A 17,288-nucleotide genomic window follows, 5' to 3' on the forward strand; every position below is an offset into this window, starting at 1 on the left:
AACTGAAAACACTTAAGTAGTCTAAATTTGCTTCAGTGAGGAGTACCATTGCAAATTTAAACTAAATCTTGTTTAAAAATTTCATGTGACTTTAATTACAACTTATACGACAGTTTTTAATTTATAAAATGTGTGTTTTCACCTGTACTGTCGATATGTCTCCCTTTTCATGCTACTATAACTGCAGGACATTTGTAAATTTTTGGTTCTTTAGGCCATTTTTCTTTGAAATTTTCTACCTGTAATATGAGGCGTGTCTGTATATTTTTTTTACCTGCCTATAAAAATATAAATTAAAAAACCTGCCCATATGTTATTAAGAAAGTCTCAGACTATTTGAAGATCCATTAATTTATGCAGTCAACTGAGAAAAATAATAACGTATATTAAGAGATGTATATTTATATGTGTTTAATGACTTTCTTTATGTTTTTCATCTGCTTCTATAAATGTTTCTCTTTAAGGTGAATGATTTTGTGAGAGATAAATTTATGCAAAAAGATGGCTCGGTCCCACTTTCTGCAGAGATTTTCGCCGGAGGCTGTGTAAGTATCTTTTTTAGGTTTCTAGATTGGAAAGCCGTTCTTCATCTATGTGTCACTGCTGTGAACAGCAAGTGTACACTAAGGCTTCTTTTTGACTACAGATCCTGTACAAGGCCAGGGTTTCCCAGACAGGCTGCGGTTCCTGAGGTGAAGGGTAAACTGCTAATCTTTCCGCCTGTTCTTCATGGCTGTTAAGATTTCTCACTGCATGGAGTCAGTTCTGTAGTCCTCTCCTTTGCCCAAGAAGTGTTTACCAGCCCTTTTCTGAAGTTTCCTGGTAGTATCTTGTTTCCTGTGGCTGGGTCCGGCACTAACGCATGTCGCTTGAAGTCAGCTGTTTCGGCTGTCTGCTTTGCTCTGTCTCGAAAGTGGCAATGGACCTTCCAGCTTCCAGTGCTTCTGGGAGGAAGACTGGGAAACAGCTGGCTGAGGTGTCCTTCCTTGTCAGAAGTGTGTGGACTGATTGCTTGGAGACATGAGCAAGCAACCCACATCTTGCTCTAACGCTCAGCACAGCATTGTCTGGCTCTGTCTCCTGGGCCAGTTTGTCCATGTGAATGCAAATACTTTAAGAAAATTAACTCTTGAACAAAGGCTGGAGCCATTTAAAGATAAGGTTTATTAAGTAAACAGACTTTGATCACCCAGGCAGTACACTATTGGCGTGTTCCCCTATTCACCTCATGGAACTTTTCATATAAGTAAAGATGAGGTCACATTTTTTTTTCTTTTCTTTTAAGAAATTGTCCTGTTCAGGCAGGAAACAGACACATTTTCTTTCTTTCTTTCTTTTTTTCTTTCTTTCTTTCTTTCTTTCTTTCTTTCTTTTTCTCCTTGAAAGTCATTGAGTAGAAGTTGGGCGGACATCTGCAGATAGGAAATGCTTGTGTGGAGAGGGCTCACTGTCCTGTCTCATGTTGAATGTAGAAGCTTCCAGGAGTCCTGGCTCCTGCTGACTTTGAGAGAGGATGGGATTTGGCTGCCGCCTGACTGTTTGCTCTTTGATCACTAACCTGTCAGAAGTGGCCAGGTAGGCTCACTTATTCTGTAACTTTAGGAGCACTAAGGGTGGAAAAGGGGAGCTTTTATGTCTTCAGTGCAAAGGACACATGGTAATAATGAGTACGTTCAGAAGAGCTTTGTCTTAAGGGTTGCCATCAGAAGACTCAAGGAACTGAAAGACCAGTAGAAGTGCTCCTGTTTGAGACTTACCTAGCCTGCAATAAATGGGTTAGTTTATGTTAAAAAAAAAAAAAAAGAAAAGAAAAAGAAAGAAAGAAAGAAAGAAAAAAAATTCTTCATTTGAAATAATCGTGCCTTCACAATTCATGTCTTGAGGCTTTCTAATTTTTAATTCATTAATTAGTGTGTATATGTGCATGTGTGGGCCCAAGCCCATATGTGTGCATGCGAGTGTGGGAGTGGTGTGTGTGTGTGCCTCTGTGTGTGTGGAAGCATTGGGCCTTCTGGAGCTGGAGTTACAAACAGCTGTGGGCTGCCTGAGGCATTCGCTGGAAACGGAGCTGGGGTCCTCTGGAAGAGCAGTGTGTGCTTTTACTTGCGGAGCCACCTCGCAGCTTGCTTTCTAATATTTAAATAGGTTCTTCCACAGGTTGGATCTAGGTCATCCTAAAGATTTTGCAATGAGCCTAAGATACTGAGTAATATTGTCTGTCTCTACAGGTGAGTCTACCCCAGTCCTTCAGTCTGTTTAAAGAGCCTTGAGACAGTAGGGTATTTTGGTCAGTTAAAGGTGGATGTTTTATTTTGCATTTTGTAAGCTGTATTTTTTAACTTTGTAGACACATGCTCTGTAAGAATTTAAAATGTAAAACTTATTTCATGACTCTAGTCAGGCAACTATCGTGGCATGGAGCCTGGAGATGTTTTTGGTGTTTTTTTTTTTTCCTTAATGCCTGCGCATGCACTGGGGTGTCAGCTCTGGCATGCATTGCCAAGGTGCCCTCTGTAGGTGGTCTCGTTTTCTCAAGTATGGTGGCCCGTTTCAAACATAGAGCACAGATTGGCATCCAAAGTGGTGCCTAGCTATTGTAAAGAGACACAGCCCCCTTTCAAGCCTGATCTAAACACAGGCTTAAAATTGGAGCCACTTGGGCTTTACAGCTACTTAAAATATCTGTGAACTGAGGTTTGCCACCCTTTATCTCAAAGGCAGGCCTCTGAAGTTCAGGTCTCTGGGTGTGCCCCTCCCCACACTAGCCACCACTTTAAGACGAGTTTATGATCAGTTAAGCAGTCATGTAGGAAGCAAAGCACCCAAGGGAGAAAAGAATGGGCATGGATGGTGTGTGTGTGTGTGTGTGTGTGTGTGTGTGTGTGTAAAGGTTCTGCCTTTCAGAGCCAATGTATACCATAGAAAGTCATGAGTTCTACGGCCTGCTCTGTGTGACTGAGAATACAAAGGGTTCTGTGACCTTGTGTCACATGAGCAGTTCCTTGCTTTAGCTCAGCCAAGCATCACTGGGCGTTGACTTTTAAGTCCCCGGGAGCTCACCTAGCTTCGTTATTGCTGGGTTTTAGCACACATGGCTGACTTTTCCCTCAACGTCAACCAAGGCTGTTCATTCCTTGAACAAAGCCGTCTCTGTTTTACAATGTTTTTGACAACAACAAGGAAAATCTGCAGAGACCGTTGGCCTATAACCTACATCTCCATAGTGCTTGGCCAACCTCATTTATTTACTCATTTTAGAAGAATGAAAGTGGTAATACATTTGGAGGGAGACGGTCACCGACACTTCAAAGGGATACAACTTATCCTATTTCCTGTCATTTTCATAAAATAGTATTTTCAAATAAAGAAACTAAAAGTACCTTTCTTTTTGCTGACACATATAAAAGGTGAAGCTGAGTTGTTTTTTTTTGTTGTTGTTGTTTTTTTTTTTTTTCAATTTAAAACGTGTATTTCTTATTGAGATTAGTTCTTGTTTAGAATTCTGCCTACATTTTTTACTTGGGTTTTCTGGGATTTTTTTTTAATAGATCCACACTTAATGCTGCTGATATATTCACCATAAGACCTGACAGCGTGAGCTGCTAAGACTGGAGTTTATAAACTCTTACAATCTGAAAGAAATCCTATGGTTGATGTTTTTCTTTTTCTTTTTCTTTTTTCTTAACAATTAAACTTAATTATACAACCCAACTAGCTTACACAAGAGGGAAAAAAGGTTAAAGGGAAAAAAGAGTGAACCTTCCGGTATCCGTTCCATGGGACGGGTCCCTAGGTGTCTCTGGCCTGCGTGCTGGTCTGGCCTGTTCGCTGATCCACTTGTGCTCAAGCCCAGTCTTCACCTGCTGCTGCTCTCTCCTCTGATGTTTTTCTCTGAGTGGATTTTTCTGATTCTTCTTTTGGCTTTTTTGAGACAGCATTTCTCTGTGTAACAGTCCTAGCTGTCCTGGACTCACTTTTTGTAGACCAGGCTGGCCTGGAGCTCACAGCTATCCTCCTGCCTCTGCCTCCCGAGTGCTGGGATGAAAGGCGTGCATCACCACGCCCAGTGATTTTTCTGATTTTTGAATTACCCTCACTGATGCAGGAATTCTTGGGCCGTCAAGCTCTCCTTGCACAAAAGATCTGTGCGCCTTCTCTTCCTATTCTTCTTCTTGGTCACAGTTCCTTCTGTTTTAAAAAAAAAAAAAGAGCGTGGCTGAGAACATGGTAGTGACAGGCTGTTGGTAAATTCAGTAGAGAAAAGGACATGTGACCACAGTCCAGGTGCTTTGCCCGAGACTCCAGAAACTAACCTGTCAGTTTTGGGTGTGTTTTGAGTGCTTGTGCTGTAGCCTTGGCAAAGTAAAGAAATAGTAGCACTCAAAGCACACAGTGGTGACGGTGTGTAGGTGGTGATCGTTCTTTCTTCTATGTATCTATATGACTGGAGAACTGAAATCTTGGTGAGGAGGTCGAGGCAGCCTGAGATCTTGAGTTCTGCTCCTTTGATCGTATTAAATACCAGGGAAGGAAAGAAATGGTGCTATATTTGTCTTAGAAAGAAAGGATCTGACATGAAGATCTAATGCCAAAAAAAAAAAAAAAAAAGACTGTATCAACAACTTTTACTTTACAGAGCTCATGCTTAGTAAAAAAAAAAAAATATTTTCTATCACAATTTTTGTAGAGGCTCTGGCCCTGCTTTTGGTGATACGGTCCTGGCATTTTCCTGTTGTGATGTGAATCTGTCTGATGTCATGAGTTTGTATTCGTTCATGGGAGCAGTCATGAATAAGATCACATTGCTTGTTCTGGAAGTGGTTGGTAAAGCTAGTTCTGCCAGGGCCAGAGAGATGGCTGGATGGGTACAATACACAAGGATGAGGACCCGAGCTCTGATCTTCAGCGCCCAAGTAAAAGCCAGGTGGGAGCGATAGTTTTCCTGTAATTTCAGCTTACTGGAGGCAGAGATAGGAATTCTCCAAGGCAACCCGGCCAGCCAAACTAGCCAACATTAGCCAAAGACTTCACCTCGATATATAAGGGGCAGCGAGACTGAAGAAGACACTGGACATCAGTGTCAGGTCTCCATATGCAAGTGTATACATGTATTCTTGTAAGTGCACACACACGTGCCCACACACATGTCTGCAGAGAACAGTATATATGGCACAGCTGGAAAGGCATAAAATGTAGTCTAGTTACTCTCCCTAGCAAATAGGCAGGACCCCCACGCTATTCTCTGCTTGTATTCTTAGTTTTTCTATTGTGGTTTCAGGAAGGGAGTGAACATAGGGCCTTTGGCGTGGTATGATAGCAGTCTACCCCTTAATTGGATCTCCCAACTTGTTTTTTTTTTCTTTTTCTCCTAGTTTTGACAAGGTCTCCTTAAGTTGCCCAGGCTGGCCTTGAACTCAGTCTGTAGTCTAGGCAGACCTTGAACTTGCAGCCGTCCTACTTCAGCCTCCCGAGCAGCTTGAATTATAGGCCTGTGCCATTAGGCTCAGCCTCTGTATTCGCACTAGGAAGGTAGTTCTCATATGCGTATGATCTTTATATCTGTCTGTATGGTTGTGTGTTAGTTGTTTTGGCTGTTGTTTGTTGGAGACAGGGTCTTGCTGTATAACCCAAACTGGACTGGAATTCAAGGTCTCCTTGCCTCAGTCTCCTGAGTGCTAGGATTACAGATGCATACATCACTTTTCTAGCCATAGACTTATTTTTACGTGTGTGTGTGTGTGTGTGTGTGTGTGTGTGTGTGTGTGTGTGTGTGTGTGTGTGTGCGCGCGCGTGCGTCCATCCATGTCACAGGACAGAGTGCAAGAGTTGGTTCTCTTTCCACCGTGCAGCTTCCAGTAATTAAACTTAGGCCATTGAGCTTGGCAGTGTCACCGTTTAGCCAGCTCAGTGGTCTCCTAGAAACTATTTAAAATTTTTTTGTTTTTATTTTATGTGTATGGGCATCTTGTCATGCGTGCCTGTCTGTGTACCAGCTGTGTGCCTGGGGGCCTGTGGCAGCTAGAAGAAAGTGTTGAATCCCCTGGGACTGGTAAACCACCATGTGGGAACTGAACTTGGGTCCTTGGGAAGAGTAGTTGGTGTTCTTAACTGTTGCGCTCTCTCTGGGCCCCAGGACCCCAGGCACTATTTTTAAGGCAAACTTTCATTATTCATCATTTTTATGTCACATTTAGTTGAAATTAATGTTTATTTTGAAAGACTGTGGAAAACCCTACATACCTACGTATGCCTCCTGGTTATCTTAAAGTGGGAGCTGGAAAAGGGCAGCTGGAGGTCCTTCAGAAGCTGTCCTGGTGGCTTTCCAAGGTCGCTTCGCTGTAAGGCTTGTTCTTGGGCTCTATGTGAGCACATCCCTAAGCAACGTCCATGTCTGTTTTGAATGCTCCGCTCAGGCTGGGTGCTGCAGGAGCTCTCCCTGCTTCCCTAATCTAAGCCTTTGCCTTCCCCATCACTGCTATTCTTGGGATTTGCTTGTCAGCAAAGAGTGGTAAGTGGAATCATTACTTCGTGCGCTGTAATGCTGCCTCCCGTACATGTGTCTGTTACAGATGTTCGTATTTACAGACCTGTTATGTAGATGCTCCTACAGCGAGGACAGTGCCGTTTATACAGCAGAGGGTTTCTATCGAGATCATAGTATCTTCTTCAGAGGCTTATAATGGTAGCTTCTGTCCAGTGCTGAGAGCACTGAAATTTCCAGTGCCTCCAGTTACAGGCACCCTCTCTTTTGCCTCACTGCGTAGATGCTTCCTCTCTTAAATGTTTCTTTCTCCTTCTCTCTTCCCTCTCCTCTGCCTTCGCTCTTGTCGCTTTCAAAAGTTCCATATGATGTTTGATTTCTATGTATTTTTTGGGTCCCTTTTCATGCTACATAAGGAGGTGTGTTTTATTCATTAACATAGCCCACTGACCTCATAATACATTGCCATTTAATAAAATATTTGCTTTTAATTCTAGCACTTGGGATGCAGAGGCAGGCAGGTCGCTATGAGTTTGAGGCCAGCTTGGTCTTCAAATGGAGTTCAGGGCAGCCAAGATAACACAGAGAAACCCTGTCTCAAGAAAATAACAAATGATAGATAGACAGACAGACAGATAGATAGATGAAAGAGTTTCGAAGCCAAACAGCTCTTCAAAGTGATTTTCACTGTCAGGCTGGATGATATAGTTCTGGAGCTGCAGCTCCTTGGTTGAGGAAGGACGATTAGTTGCTGGGCTAAGGCTTCCGTGGCCAAGAGAGTGGGTTCAAGGCACAGATAACTTTGTGCGACTTTGTCTCAAAAGTACAAAGCAGAAAAAACATTGGGATAGAAGAGGACTCACCTAGCACACTCATGGTTTGGGTTCAGTCCTCATACCAGAAATAAAACGTGATCCTGTTAAATGTGAAAATTTTCAGCGACAGATTTGGTGGCAATGTAATACTGAGATCGCTCAGTGTAATGCTGAGATCACCCAGATTGTGAGACTCCCAAAAAGACCACCAGGACTCGGTACCGATGCAACATACACGGGATCCTGTATTACGGGCTCAGAGCTTCAGATCACAGTCCTTCCTGATGTAGCAGGATAGGAGAGTGACCCCGAGCTTCAGGGGTAATGGGTTTATAAAGGGAAGAGGGCATGGTAGGTCACAGCAATGTCGACCCTTAGATAGGTCGGGTGGATGCTGGATCTTCAGGGAAGTTGTACGTCACAGGAATATTGATCTTCAGGCAGGTTGGGTGGAGGCTGAGTCTTGAGGGGAAGTCATTTTATCTTAGAGGAACATTGGGGGCTAATTGTATGTAATCGCTCCAGTGGAGTTTCTGGGGACTGCTGGCAGGTGTCATTCCCAGAACACAGGGAGAAGGGTCACCTAGGGGACAAGCTCTCATACAGAACATCATTAATTACAGAATATACATTATGGCATTAATTTTGCCCTTACAGTACCTGTGTCTTTTCCTTTGTCTTGGTCACATGCCTTCCTGTCCATAATAAAGTCATCACCTTTTATGGCCAAGCCAGGCTGTCCAGGAGTTCTACGATGAGTGGAAAGTACATGGTTGGGTCATCCTTTTACACACTAAAACGGTTCTTTTTAAAAACTTTGCGAATCTAATTTTTAAGAATTACCAGAAATAATTTTAAAAATTAAAAGGTCTTCCTTCTATTTTGAACTCGTCGTGTATGTATTTTAGGTTTTTGTGAAAGTAGGTGTTTCTCTTGGGCTTTTTGAAGAGAATCAAATGTAGTCATACTCAGTCTCCTCAGCGGAGGGAGAATGTATTGGGAGGGAGGCTGAGGCACTGCGCCACCTTGAGAGGTCTTGACTTTCCTGCTCCTTTCTGCAATACTGTTTGTGTGAGGTTTTTTCACAGTGGCAATATACCCACCAATGCCTTATTGTTGGCTTACTGTCCTGCAATCTCAAATGCTGTACTCCAGGGCCACTTGGCTCCCATTTGAGGCATATGGCAAAGGAGAGACGTGGCCTGAAGGAAGGCATGCTCAAAGGATACTGGTCACTTCCTGGTAGATAGGAAGTGCACAGTAAGCAAAATGCTAGAGACAGATTATACCTTCAAAAGCATAAGCCAGTAACTTTCCCAACAAGGCTCGGCCTGTTCATGTCAACTGCTTTCCACTAACATCGATCAAACTGAGTATCTATCTTTGAATTAATCATGGTCACCAGGCGGTGGTGGCGCACACCTTTAATCCCCGCACGTGGGACACAGAGGCAGGCAGATCTCGGTGAGTTCGAGGCCAGCCTGGTCTACAGAACAAGTTCCAGGACAGTCAGGGCTACACAGAGAAACCCTGTTCAAAAAAAAAAAACAACAACAACAACAAAAACTTCCCAGAAGCCCACTGTTTACAACCAAGCCTCAGAACCATGATCCTTCAGGGGACATTTCATATTCAAACCATAATTGAGTATCAAACCAGATTCTCACACATACTAGCCAAGTGCTCTGTCAATGAGCTGCACCTTAAACCCTGACCTTCTTTCTAAGGCTGCTTATGTGTCCTTAATAAAACCCAGTCGGTTCTTTTCAATACACCTTTCACTTCATCCTGGCCTACACTGCTTTGCCACTCCCAGTTCCAGGCTTGACTTCTGAAGTCTTAGTGGTGGTATCTTAGTAGTGGCTTTACACAGCAACTTCTTACCATCATGTCTCTATTCTCTGTTGACTGGGCTCAGCTGGGAGGTTCTCAGTCAGAATCTCCACACTGTTAGTTAAGGGCTTCTGGGCACTGAATCTTCTAAAACCTTGCCGGAAGTGGATACCAAGATGGTGGCACTCTCATGGCTACCATCAGTTTTCCCTGTCAGCCTTCGGTAGCTGGGCCCTGTTCAAATAACACCTACGGTTTGCTGCTGTGTGTAGCTTGGACTTTGCAAACCTTGGCCACTTGCTTCTGAAATGGAGCCTTGCTTAAGAACCCTCACATGCAGGGCTAAAGAGATGGCTCAGTGGTTAAGAGCACTGGCTGCCCTTCCAAATGTCCTGAGTTCAATTCCCAGCAACCACATGGTGGCTCATAGCCATCTATAATGAGATCTGGTGCCTGCTTCTGCTGTGAAGGTGTATGTATAGGCAGAACACTATATATATAATAAATAAATAAATCTTAAAAAGAAAAAAGAATCTTCAGAAGCTTCAAGACTTCTTTTGGACCATTCTTCCATTGTATTCTTTGGGTCTGACACGTCTGTGAGGCTAGGCCAGGTTCAGAAACAGAAAAGTGATCTCTATTCTATACAGCAGGGACTTAAAAGCCCCTAACGGGTTCGGGAAGCGGTGTTTGGAGCATCGTCTTTGCCCTCTATGGAAGAGGGCTTCAGCACAGGTCCAGGGTCTCCACATCTCGTTGACTCTTGAGTCCACTTACCTACTCCAGATTGCTACTGTTCACAGGCGAGCGGGATCACGAAGGAGAGAGAAACATGTTTTTTGTTTAGATCACAAGTGGGAGATGAGAAAAAGACTTGTGAGAGAACAAGTGATGTTTATCCCCTTAGAAGTCCAACCATCATGTGGGGGAGATTGGTTATTAAGCAGCTGAAAAACATCCTTGAACAACTTCTGAGAGGAGGTGTAAATGTGAGCCAAAAACAAGAGGCGGGGCCTTTGGAGACTTGGGATAGTTTTGGCTGTTTATCGCTCCACTTTGAGATGCTCCTAGAGAGAACCGCTTGAGGGAAGGCTTCGGGGCTCCAGGCTCTGGCTGAGGTTCCAGGTTCTGATTACTCCAGGTTCCAGCAGAAAAAATCCTGCTGATTACACCAGGAGAATCATTCCTTGGAATTGATATCCTTACAGTTTTGTTATTGTATTCTTTATTCTTCTTTTCCTATTGTTTAGGTTAGTCGGGTTATAAGGGAGGTACTCTTGGTTAGTAAGTTCATAATAAAAGATATTTGTTAAGAAAATTGAGCCTACTGGAGCACACTATAGCAGCCATAACCACCAGGGATCTGCCCTGAGGGTATCCTGAACTAACAGGTAAGGTTCTTGAAATGTGGGCCCTTTGGGAAACTGAGTGCTTTCTTCATTTTCTCCACTTGGCCGTTGGGTCCCTCTCACAGTGACATTACATCTCTCCACACCTCTTATCAGTCAGCTGTCAGTTTCTTCTCTTCACGGTATTTATTGCCTCAAGAATTCACTTGATGTTCTTGTTAGCCACCTGCCCTCTCCGGTTGACCTTTCAACCCCTTCAGCTCTGGTCCTAGACCCAGGTAATTAACTCAAGTTGCTCATCTGTGCTCTCCTACTCAATTTCTCGTTGAGAGAAGAAATTCGGTGGGTAGATTTGATTATGGGTAAAATCCCAAGGACGGTTTTGAGTAGTAACTCCACCATCTGAGAATATCATGAAACCCTTCTTCACTGTTTGGTTTTTAGTTCTGAATTCTGAAAGTAAGTAACCGCTGAGTGATGCTGTGGATGCCTGGGTCGGGCAAGATACCCAAAGTCAGGTGCCTCATCATTGAACGTGAAATCGCTTGAGATTTCAAACCCAGTCATTTCAAACCCGGGAGAAAATTTCCTCAAAAAAATCAACACACGTGATCTAGCAGTCAGAGCTGGTGGGGAGAGATAGCCTGAAGTAGATTTAAGTCCTGTTTTCTTTTCTCGAGGATTCCCGTAGTGATGTGATCTCATGGTCCTCCCACCCACCTCATGGCAGCGTTTTCATTCCACAGTCTAAGTCTACACATACCGTACTTCTAAGCTTCAGATGGTGTTAACTTAGTCATTGAAGCTGAGTTTCAGTGATGCCACTCTGATGTAACAAATCAGGTAGCCAAGAGAATGCTATGGGTGTACGTTTTATTGCTTTTTTCTTTGGCTTGGTTTGGTTTGGTTCTTCTGTCTTTATAATTTATTGTAATTTGATGAGAATTTAATGATTGTTTTCTTTATTTTAAGTTTTTGTTACTATCATTTGAAATATTCCAGGGGAAGTTTTTTTGCATAGCTTAAAAGTTGCACCAGGTGCCTAGAAACTTAGGTAGGCAGGGTTGGTGAGGAGGGTGGTCGGGTAGTCCACGTGACAGACAGCCTATGGGAAGTTTCAACTGTAGGAAGAAGTGAAGGAGATCCTGTAGCGATGCTCGCGTACTCCCTTAGCAAGGCATTTCACAAATAAATATCCCATGAGCATTCTGTGACCGAACCAACCATGGCAAAGTCCCTACGCACTTTATTTGACTTCATTTCTGAAAGAAATGGCATCAGGACCTTAAGAACAGGATGAAGATGATGACCCGGAACATTTGGTATAGTTTATGTATGATGACTACTGTTTTAAGGAGGAAAGAGTTTTACTGAATAGTTAACTTGTAAAGAAACATAAAAGAGGCATGCTGGCACACGCCATTAATTCCAGAACGCAAGAGGCAGAGGCAGGCGGATTTCTGTGAGTTCAAGGTCAGCCTTGCTTACAAAGTGAGTCCAGGACAGCCAGGGCTATTACTTAGAGAAACCCAGTCTTGAAACCACCCCCCAAACAGCTGATAAACGCCCCCCCATACCCGCTAAAACAAACAAACAAACAAACAAACAAAACAGCTAACCATAGCAATATCTAAATTTGAAGAACTTTTTAGAAACCAAGGAGGCATCTGCATTGACGTTCACTCTAAAAGTGTTTCTGGGGATGGAACTAAGGCCTTGGCATGGAGAAGCATCCTACCACCTACATGCCTCCGTATGCCTTGTTGAGAGCTGTCTCTAGATGACTCTTACTTGGACTGAAGGCAAATGTAGGAGCAATTCCTAATGATGCTGAGGACTTAGAGATGCCCTGTATTCAGTGCCTGTCTTTTCCTTCAGTTCATACATTAAGAGCCAGTGTGATGGCATTAGGAGGGAAAAGTGCACATGCTTTCTTCTTTGCTTTGACATGCAATGACATGGCAGGAAAGCGGTGTCGGTGAATTAGGACAGTGCCCTGGACTGCCATGGCACCTGACCTTGTGTATCTGGTCTCTGAAACCCAGGAAAATCTGTTTCTATTGTTTTTATGTGACTGTCATAGTTTGCTTTGGATTGCTATGAAAAAGACCATGATCCAAAACAACTTGAAGAGGAAATGCTTTATGAGGAGAAGTCAGAAGAAGAATTCAAGGTAGGAAGCCTCAGGCAGGAAGTGAAGCAGAAATCATGGAGGAATGCTGCTTACTGGCTTGCTCTCCATATCTTCGTCAGCTGGCTGTCTTACACAACCCAGTACCCACTACTCAGAGCCACGTCAATCAAGAAAATGCCCCGCCGCGTTGCCTACAGGATCATCTGAATGGCGACATCTTCTCAGTTGAGATTTCCTTTTCCCAGATGACCCTAGCTTGGGTCAGGTTGACAAACTTTTTAACTGGCACTGGGGCCCAGTCTATGACATTGCAGCTTGAACACATTAAGACATCAGTGTGTTTGCATCAGAGCTGTCTTTGGATGCTATGAAACATCCTCTTAGTAGAGGAAAGTCCAGCTTCCATGACAGACACTCGGCCAACTGACAGTTTGTTGCTGGTTTCTCTCCTTTCCTCTCTCCAGCAGTTAGAATATTTGACTCAGGACACTTTAAACACTGGGGCCATCTCCTGGGTTTCTAATAAAGAGAGGGGGGATTTGTAATTTTAGGAAAATTTGCGGGAAGATGGGACTATGGTTTCCCTAGATATAAGGTAGTTTAGATACCGACAGCCTGCTAAGCCTTAACTGATTCTGGTGGTAGCAGTCACAGTAGACACTCTAACGGGCAGACCCCAAATGTCAACATGGTTGACAAGTCTGTAACTTAATTGCTTTTTAATGTCAAATAGATTCCACTTCGGTTTCCTGGTCAGGCTGCTAAGGGCCTATTAAAACCCCATGAAGCTGAAAACAAGAAATCTGATGTTTGCAAAATGTGTAAGCATAGTAGCGCCCCCTCTTTTTTCCCCCCTTACTTTCCATGTGGTTAAAAATGTTAAGACTAAAACATTCCAGGTTGGCTTCTCAGGAACAATTAGATGGTGAAGAATCTGCTCGCACCTTTTTTCAGAGACGTCAGATTCTTATAACCAACTAAAGGAGAAAAATCCTCTCTCATGTTGTGTGTTAGCGTGTGCAGCTCCATGTTCAGCACTCACTGTGCTGAGGCAGCTTGGGCAGAGTACGGGTCAGGTGGCCTAAGCAGCAGTTACTTGTTCTCTCCACAGGTGGGGATGCTGGAAGGCCCAGGCTGAGGTCTTGTCAGGTACATTTTCTCTGACCTGACCATATCCTCTCTGTATCCTCACCGAGTCACTCTCACCAGTGTGCTGGGTATGTTGAAATGCCTTCTTAGGATGCCAGTCACAAAGTAGGGCCAACCCTATGGCCTCATTGTATTTGAATTACCTCTTTACAATGACTTACCTCAGGGGGAGGGCTCAGTCCTAAAGCAACTTGATGTTCTGGGATAGGTTGTGGGGGAGGTCTCCCCTTTTCTGAGGACAAGAGGAGGGGGGATAAGGGTAAGAGGATAGGAGGGAGGGACCGGAAGAAGAGGAGGGAGTGGGCATATAAAGTGCGTAATAAATTAAAAATGAAATTTTTAAAAAGAACTAAATTTAAAAGGCGGCAGAATTGGTGAGATTAAGACAAAGTTTTAGCCTCACTACCTATGAGGTGTGTAAAGTTTTGATAACTTTTTTTTTCTAACTTCAACGTGCTCATAGGAATTAATAGAGCCCATCTCACAAAAACTGTTGTAAAGCTTACATGGGATTGTATGGGTGCTGTGTTACTGTCCCTTAGTAAAACGTTCATGCAGTACAAAAACAAAAACAAAACCTCAAAAAGTCTCATTCTGAGGTACGTGGAGTCAGGGATCCTGTGTAGAGATTTTGGATTGTATGACTCAGGCCGTGACAACTAGGATTCCAGGCAAGTCCAACACACTTGTGGCTCAAGAGAGCTATGAGTTCGGCCCCGTACTAAATGGTCACCTAAAATGTAATGAGATTTGTGATTCTTCCTTTTTAAAAAACTGGATTATGTGGTTCTTGAGGGGCAGCATAACATCATGCTCCAATGTCAAGACATAAGCAAAGGTAATTTTTTTTTGCAACCTAGAATAAGGACTTCGTGATTGCGGGAGGGAGAGGATGGTTCTTTTAAGGGACTTGGCCCAGTATGAAGTGATGGCCTTGGATGACTTCTTGCAACTGGTCACATGTGCCAGCTTGTCTGGGAGGCTGCTCAGGGCAGTGTCTGTCATTAGTACCTGACTGCTTCAAGCAGAGTGCATTAATTTAATCCATCTACTGTTACTTGATGAATATCTGTTTTCTACCTGTGATCTCTAAGAAGAGTAAAAACACTTGTCCTACCTTCAATTATTTTGATGCTTCCATTGACATGAAGTCAGAATGAGTAAATGAAAAAAATACATTGAACCTAAGAATTCTTAAGAAACCTATTTTCAAACGTATTCAAATCTCAAATGCTGTCACAATTGTATATGTTCATTTTAATGTGACAAATCATGAGGCATTTATTTGTATAGAACTTATTTGTATGTACAATTTTGTTGTATCTAAATAATCAAAATAAGGTATTGGGTTTAATGAAAAAAAGCCACCCAATAACTTTATATTAATCTATTTTTGACACATGTAAGCATATATTTTCGAATGTCAGTGTGCAATTAGATATTCTTAGCACATGTCATTTGTGAAAAGCACTTTAAATCTAAGTACATTCAATTGAGCATAATTAAAATATCAAGATACATATTCTTCATATACATTTTGCCACTTAATTTTTTAAGTAGCTATAAGTATCTACCATGTGAATTCAAATTAAAGGAAGGTGATTAAATTAAGGATATATTTAATGCCTTTAGTTTAAGACATAGCAGAAATTATGCTGTATTAAACTACAGTGTCCATGTGTCTATGGACAGCAGGCTGATGGCTTCAGTTCTTTTCACAGGAAGGCTGTTTGTGTTCTCTCAAGATTGCTGACTCGAGTCTGTTTTTAACCTCCATAGTTACTTTTGACAGGATTCCCCAGGTCCTAAGAATGAACGTTTGGGGATGCTGTCTCATTTAGTAGGGACACTGAACAGAAAGGCTTCTTGCGTTCAGACAAATGGAAGAAAATGCATTGTGGATAAGCAGGAGGAGTGAGAGTCCCTGAAGATGGGCTATTTTAGATGGCTCGCACTTCCTGCAGCATGGTAACAGGCATGTTCGAGGTGTAATAAGAAAATCTACCTGTCTGTACCCATTTTACCCAAGGAATACTGTCAGTTTAGTGAGGTTCATTGACGGTCATTGTTCTTTCGATGTTTAGAAAAAAGGGACAATAATCAGTATTATGTTGCTTTTCTAAATACTTCTTGGACTTATGATTCTACTAAAGAGCTAGCTGTACCGTCTCCCTCAACCATAGTGTTCCCTGTGCATTCAGAGACATCAAAGTTAAGCAAGTCTTTGTAACACGGCAAGAGAGGTTGGGGTTGCAAACTCGTGAGGAGGCAAAGATAGCAAGCTTGTTTTAAAAAAAACAAAAAACAACAACAACAAAAAAACCATCCAGGCATTGACCAAAAGAAGCTGTGCTAGAAGCCACATTTCAGGTTCTTTGCAGACTATCCATCTAGCCCATTTTACTGAGAGGGGATATTAGAAGAAAAAAACTATAATTTTACTTTGAGCCCCAAGAAATCATATCATGTGGAAAAATTAGAGCACTTTGGAAATGATGATGCTTTGTGTGGAGGGAGCCATATTCATCTGAGAAGCTTGGTGTGTGGGCTCCATGCTGGCATAGTTGCAGCTTCCACGGCCTATTTCCCTGCCTGCCTGCTCTGGGGCCACAGGGTGTAAAGGGGCATTTGTGATGATGACGGGAGTCCAGCAAGAATTGCAACAGCCAAAGCTCTTGTGCAGCAGTGTGAAGTGCGGTGTGCATAGAGGTGTGGTGTCTATTGTTCCAACCACGAACTAATGCTGTTTATGTAAAATCTGTACCAACCATTATGACTATTTTTGCAAGCCCATCGGAATAAAATTAAAATTGTCACTAATTTGTTGTGGTTAATTTAAAAGTATGGCCTAATACATACTTATTATTAGGACACAGTTAGACTTCAGTATTATCTAACTGGCTTCTACAATCAATAAAGAGACAGACACCTGTATGTTAGAATAAGTCTTTACCTCAGGCAAGGCAGATATGAATTCCTAAAGTCCTCCATAATCCCCCAGTCTCCATCCCATTCCATCTGCTTCTAATAACTTCTTTTTGGGTTACCTCCCATCCATAATCCCAAAATATTTGCTAAGGTTGTTCATTCCTCTGGGCCCACGTGGCTTTTTTCCTCTCCCATAGCAATTCTCTTTCTTCCTCCTCCATCCTGTCCCTTCTCTCTCCCAAGATCCTCTCTGCTCAAAACCCTTGAACCTTCACTCCACCCCTTCCTCCTGCCTTGCACAGGTATTTTATTCAGCCAATCAGGGAGGCAAGGTTCAGGGCAGTAACTAGATCTTGCCAGCTCAGTTTTTATCACTGCCTTGGACAGAATTCTGTCTCTCCTTTCTCATCTTCAGAAGGGCAGGGAAGATAGAGCCTGTACTGGCATGGATGGAGGAAGAGGACAGAAGATGTCTCCTGGAGGTGAGCACTTGCCTGCTGTGCTGCAAGTGCTCCGTGATGTGTGACTCTATCTTCTTGAGGGGCGGGCTAAAGAGGAAGGATTTTCGGGGGTATTGGCATTCAAGGCTTGCGACTTGT

The 17,288-nt window shown here is 42.9% G+C and overlaps 1 protein-coding gene across 3 annotated transcripts in view; it reads left to right on the forward strand.

Moving 5' to 3' along the window:
• The window catches only part of Slc25a13 (solute carrier family 25 member 13), a 190,417-nt gene that overhangs the window by 134,690 nt on the left and 38,439 nt on the right, over positions 1-17,288 (forward strand). For all 3 annotated transcript variants that reach the window (XM_051151955.1, XM_051151957.1, XM_051151958.1), the window contains exon 13: positions 465-545. In XM_051151955.1, coding sequence (XP_051007912.1) covers positions 465-545 — 81 coding nt within the window. The remainder of the gene's footprint in view (positions 1-464; positions 546-17,288) is intronic.

The sequence above is a fragment of the Acomys russatus genome, chromosome 10 (assembly GCF_903995435.1).
Source record: "Acomys russatus chromosome 10, mAcoRus1.1, whole genome shotgun sequence".
Classification (NCBI taxonomy): Eukaryota; Metazoa; Chordata; class Mammalia; order Rodentia; family Muridae; genus Acomys; species Acomys russatus.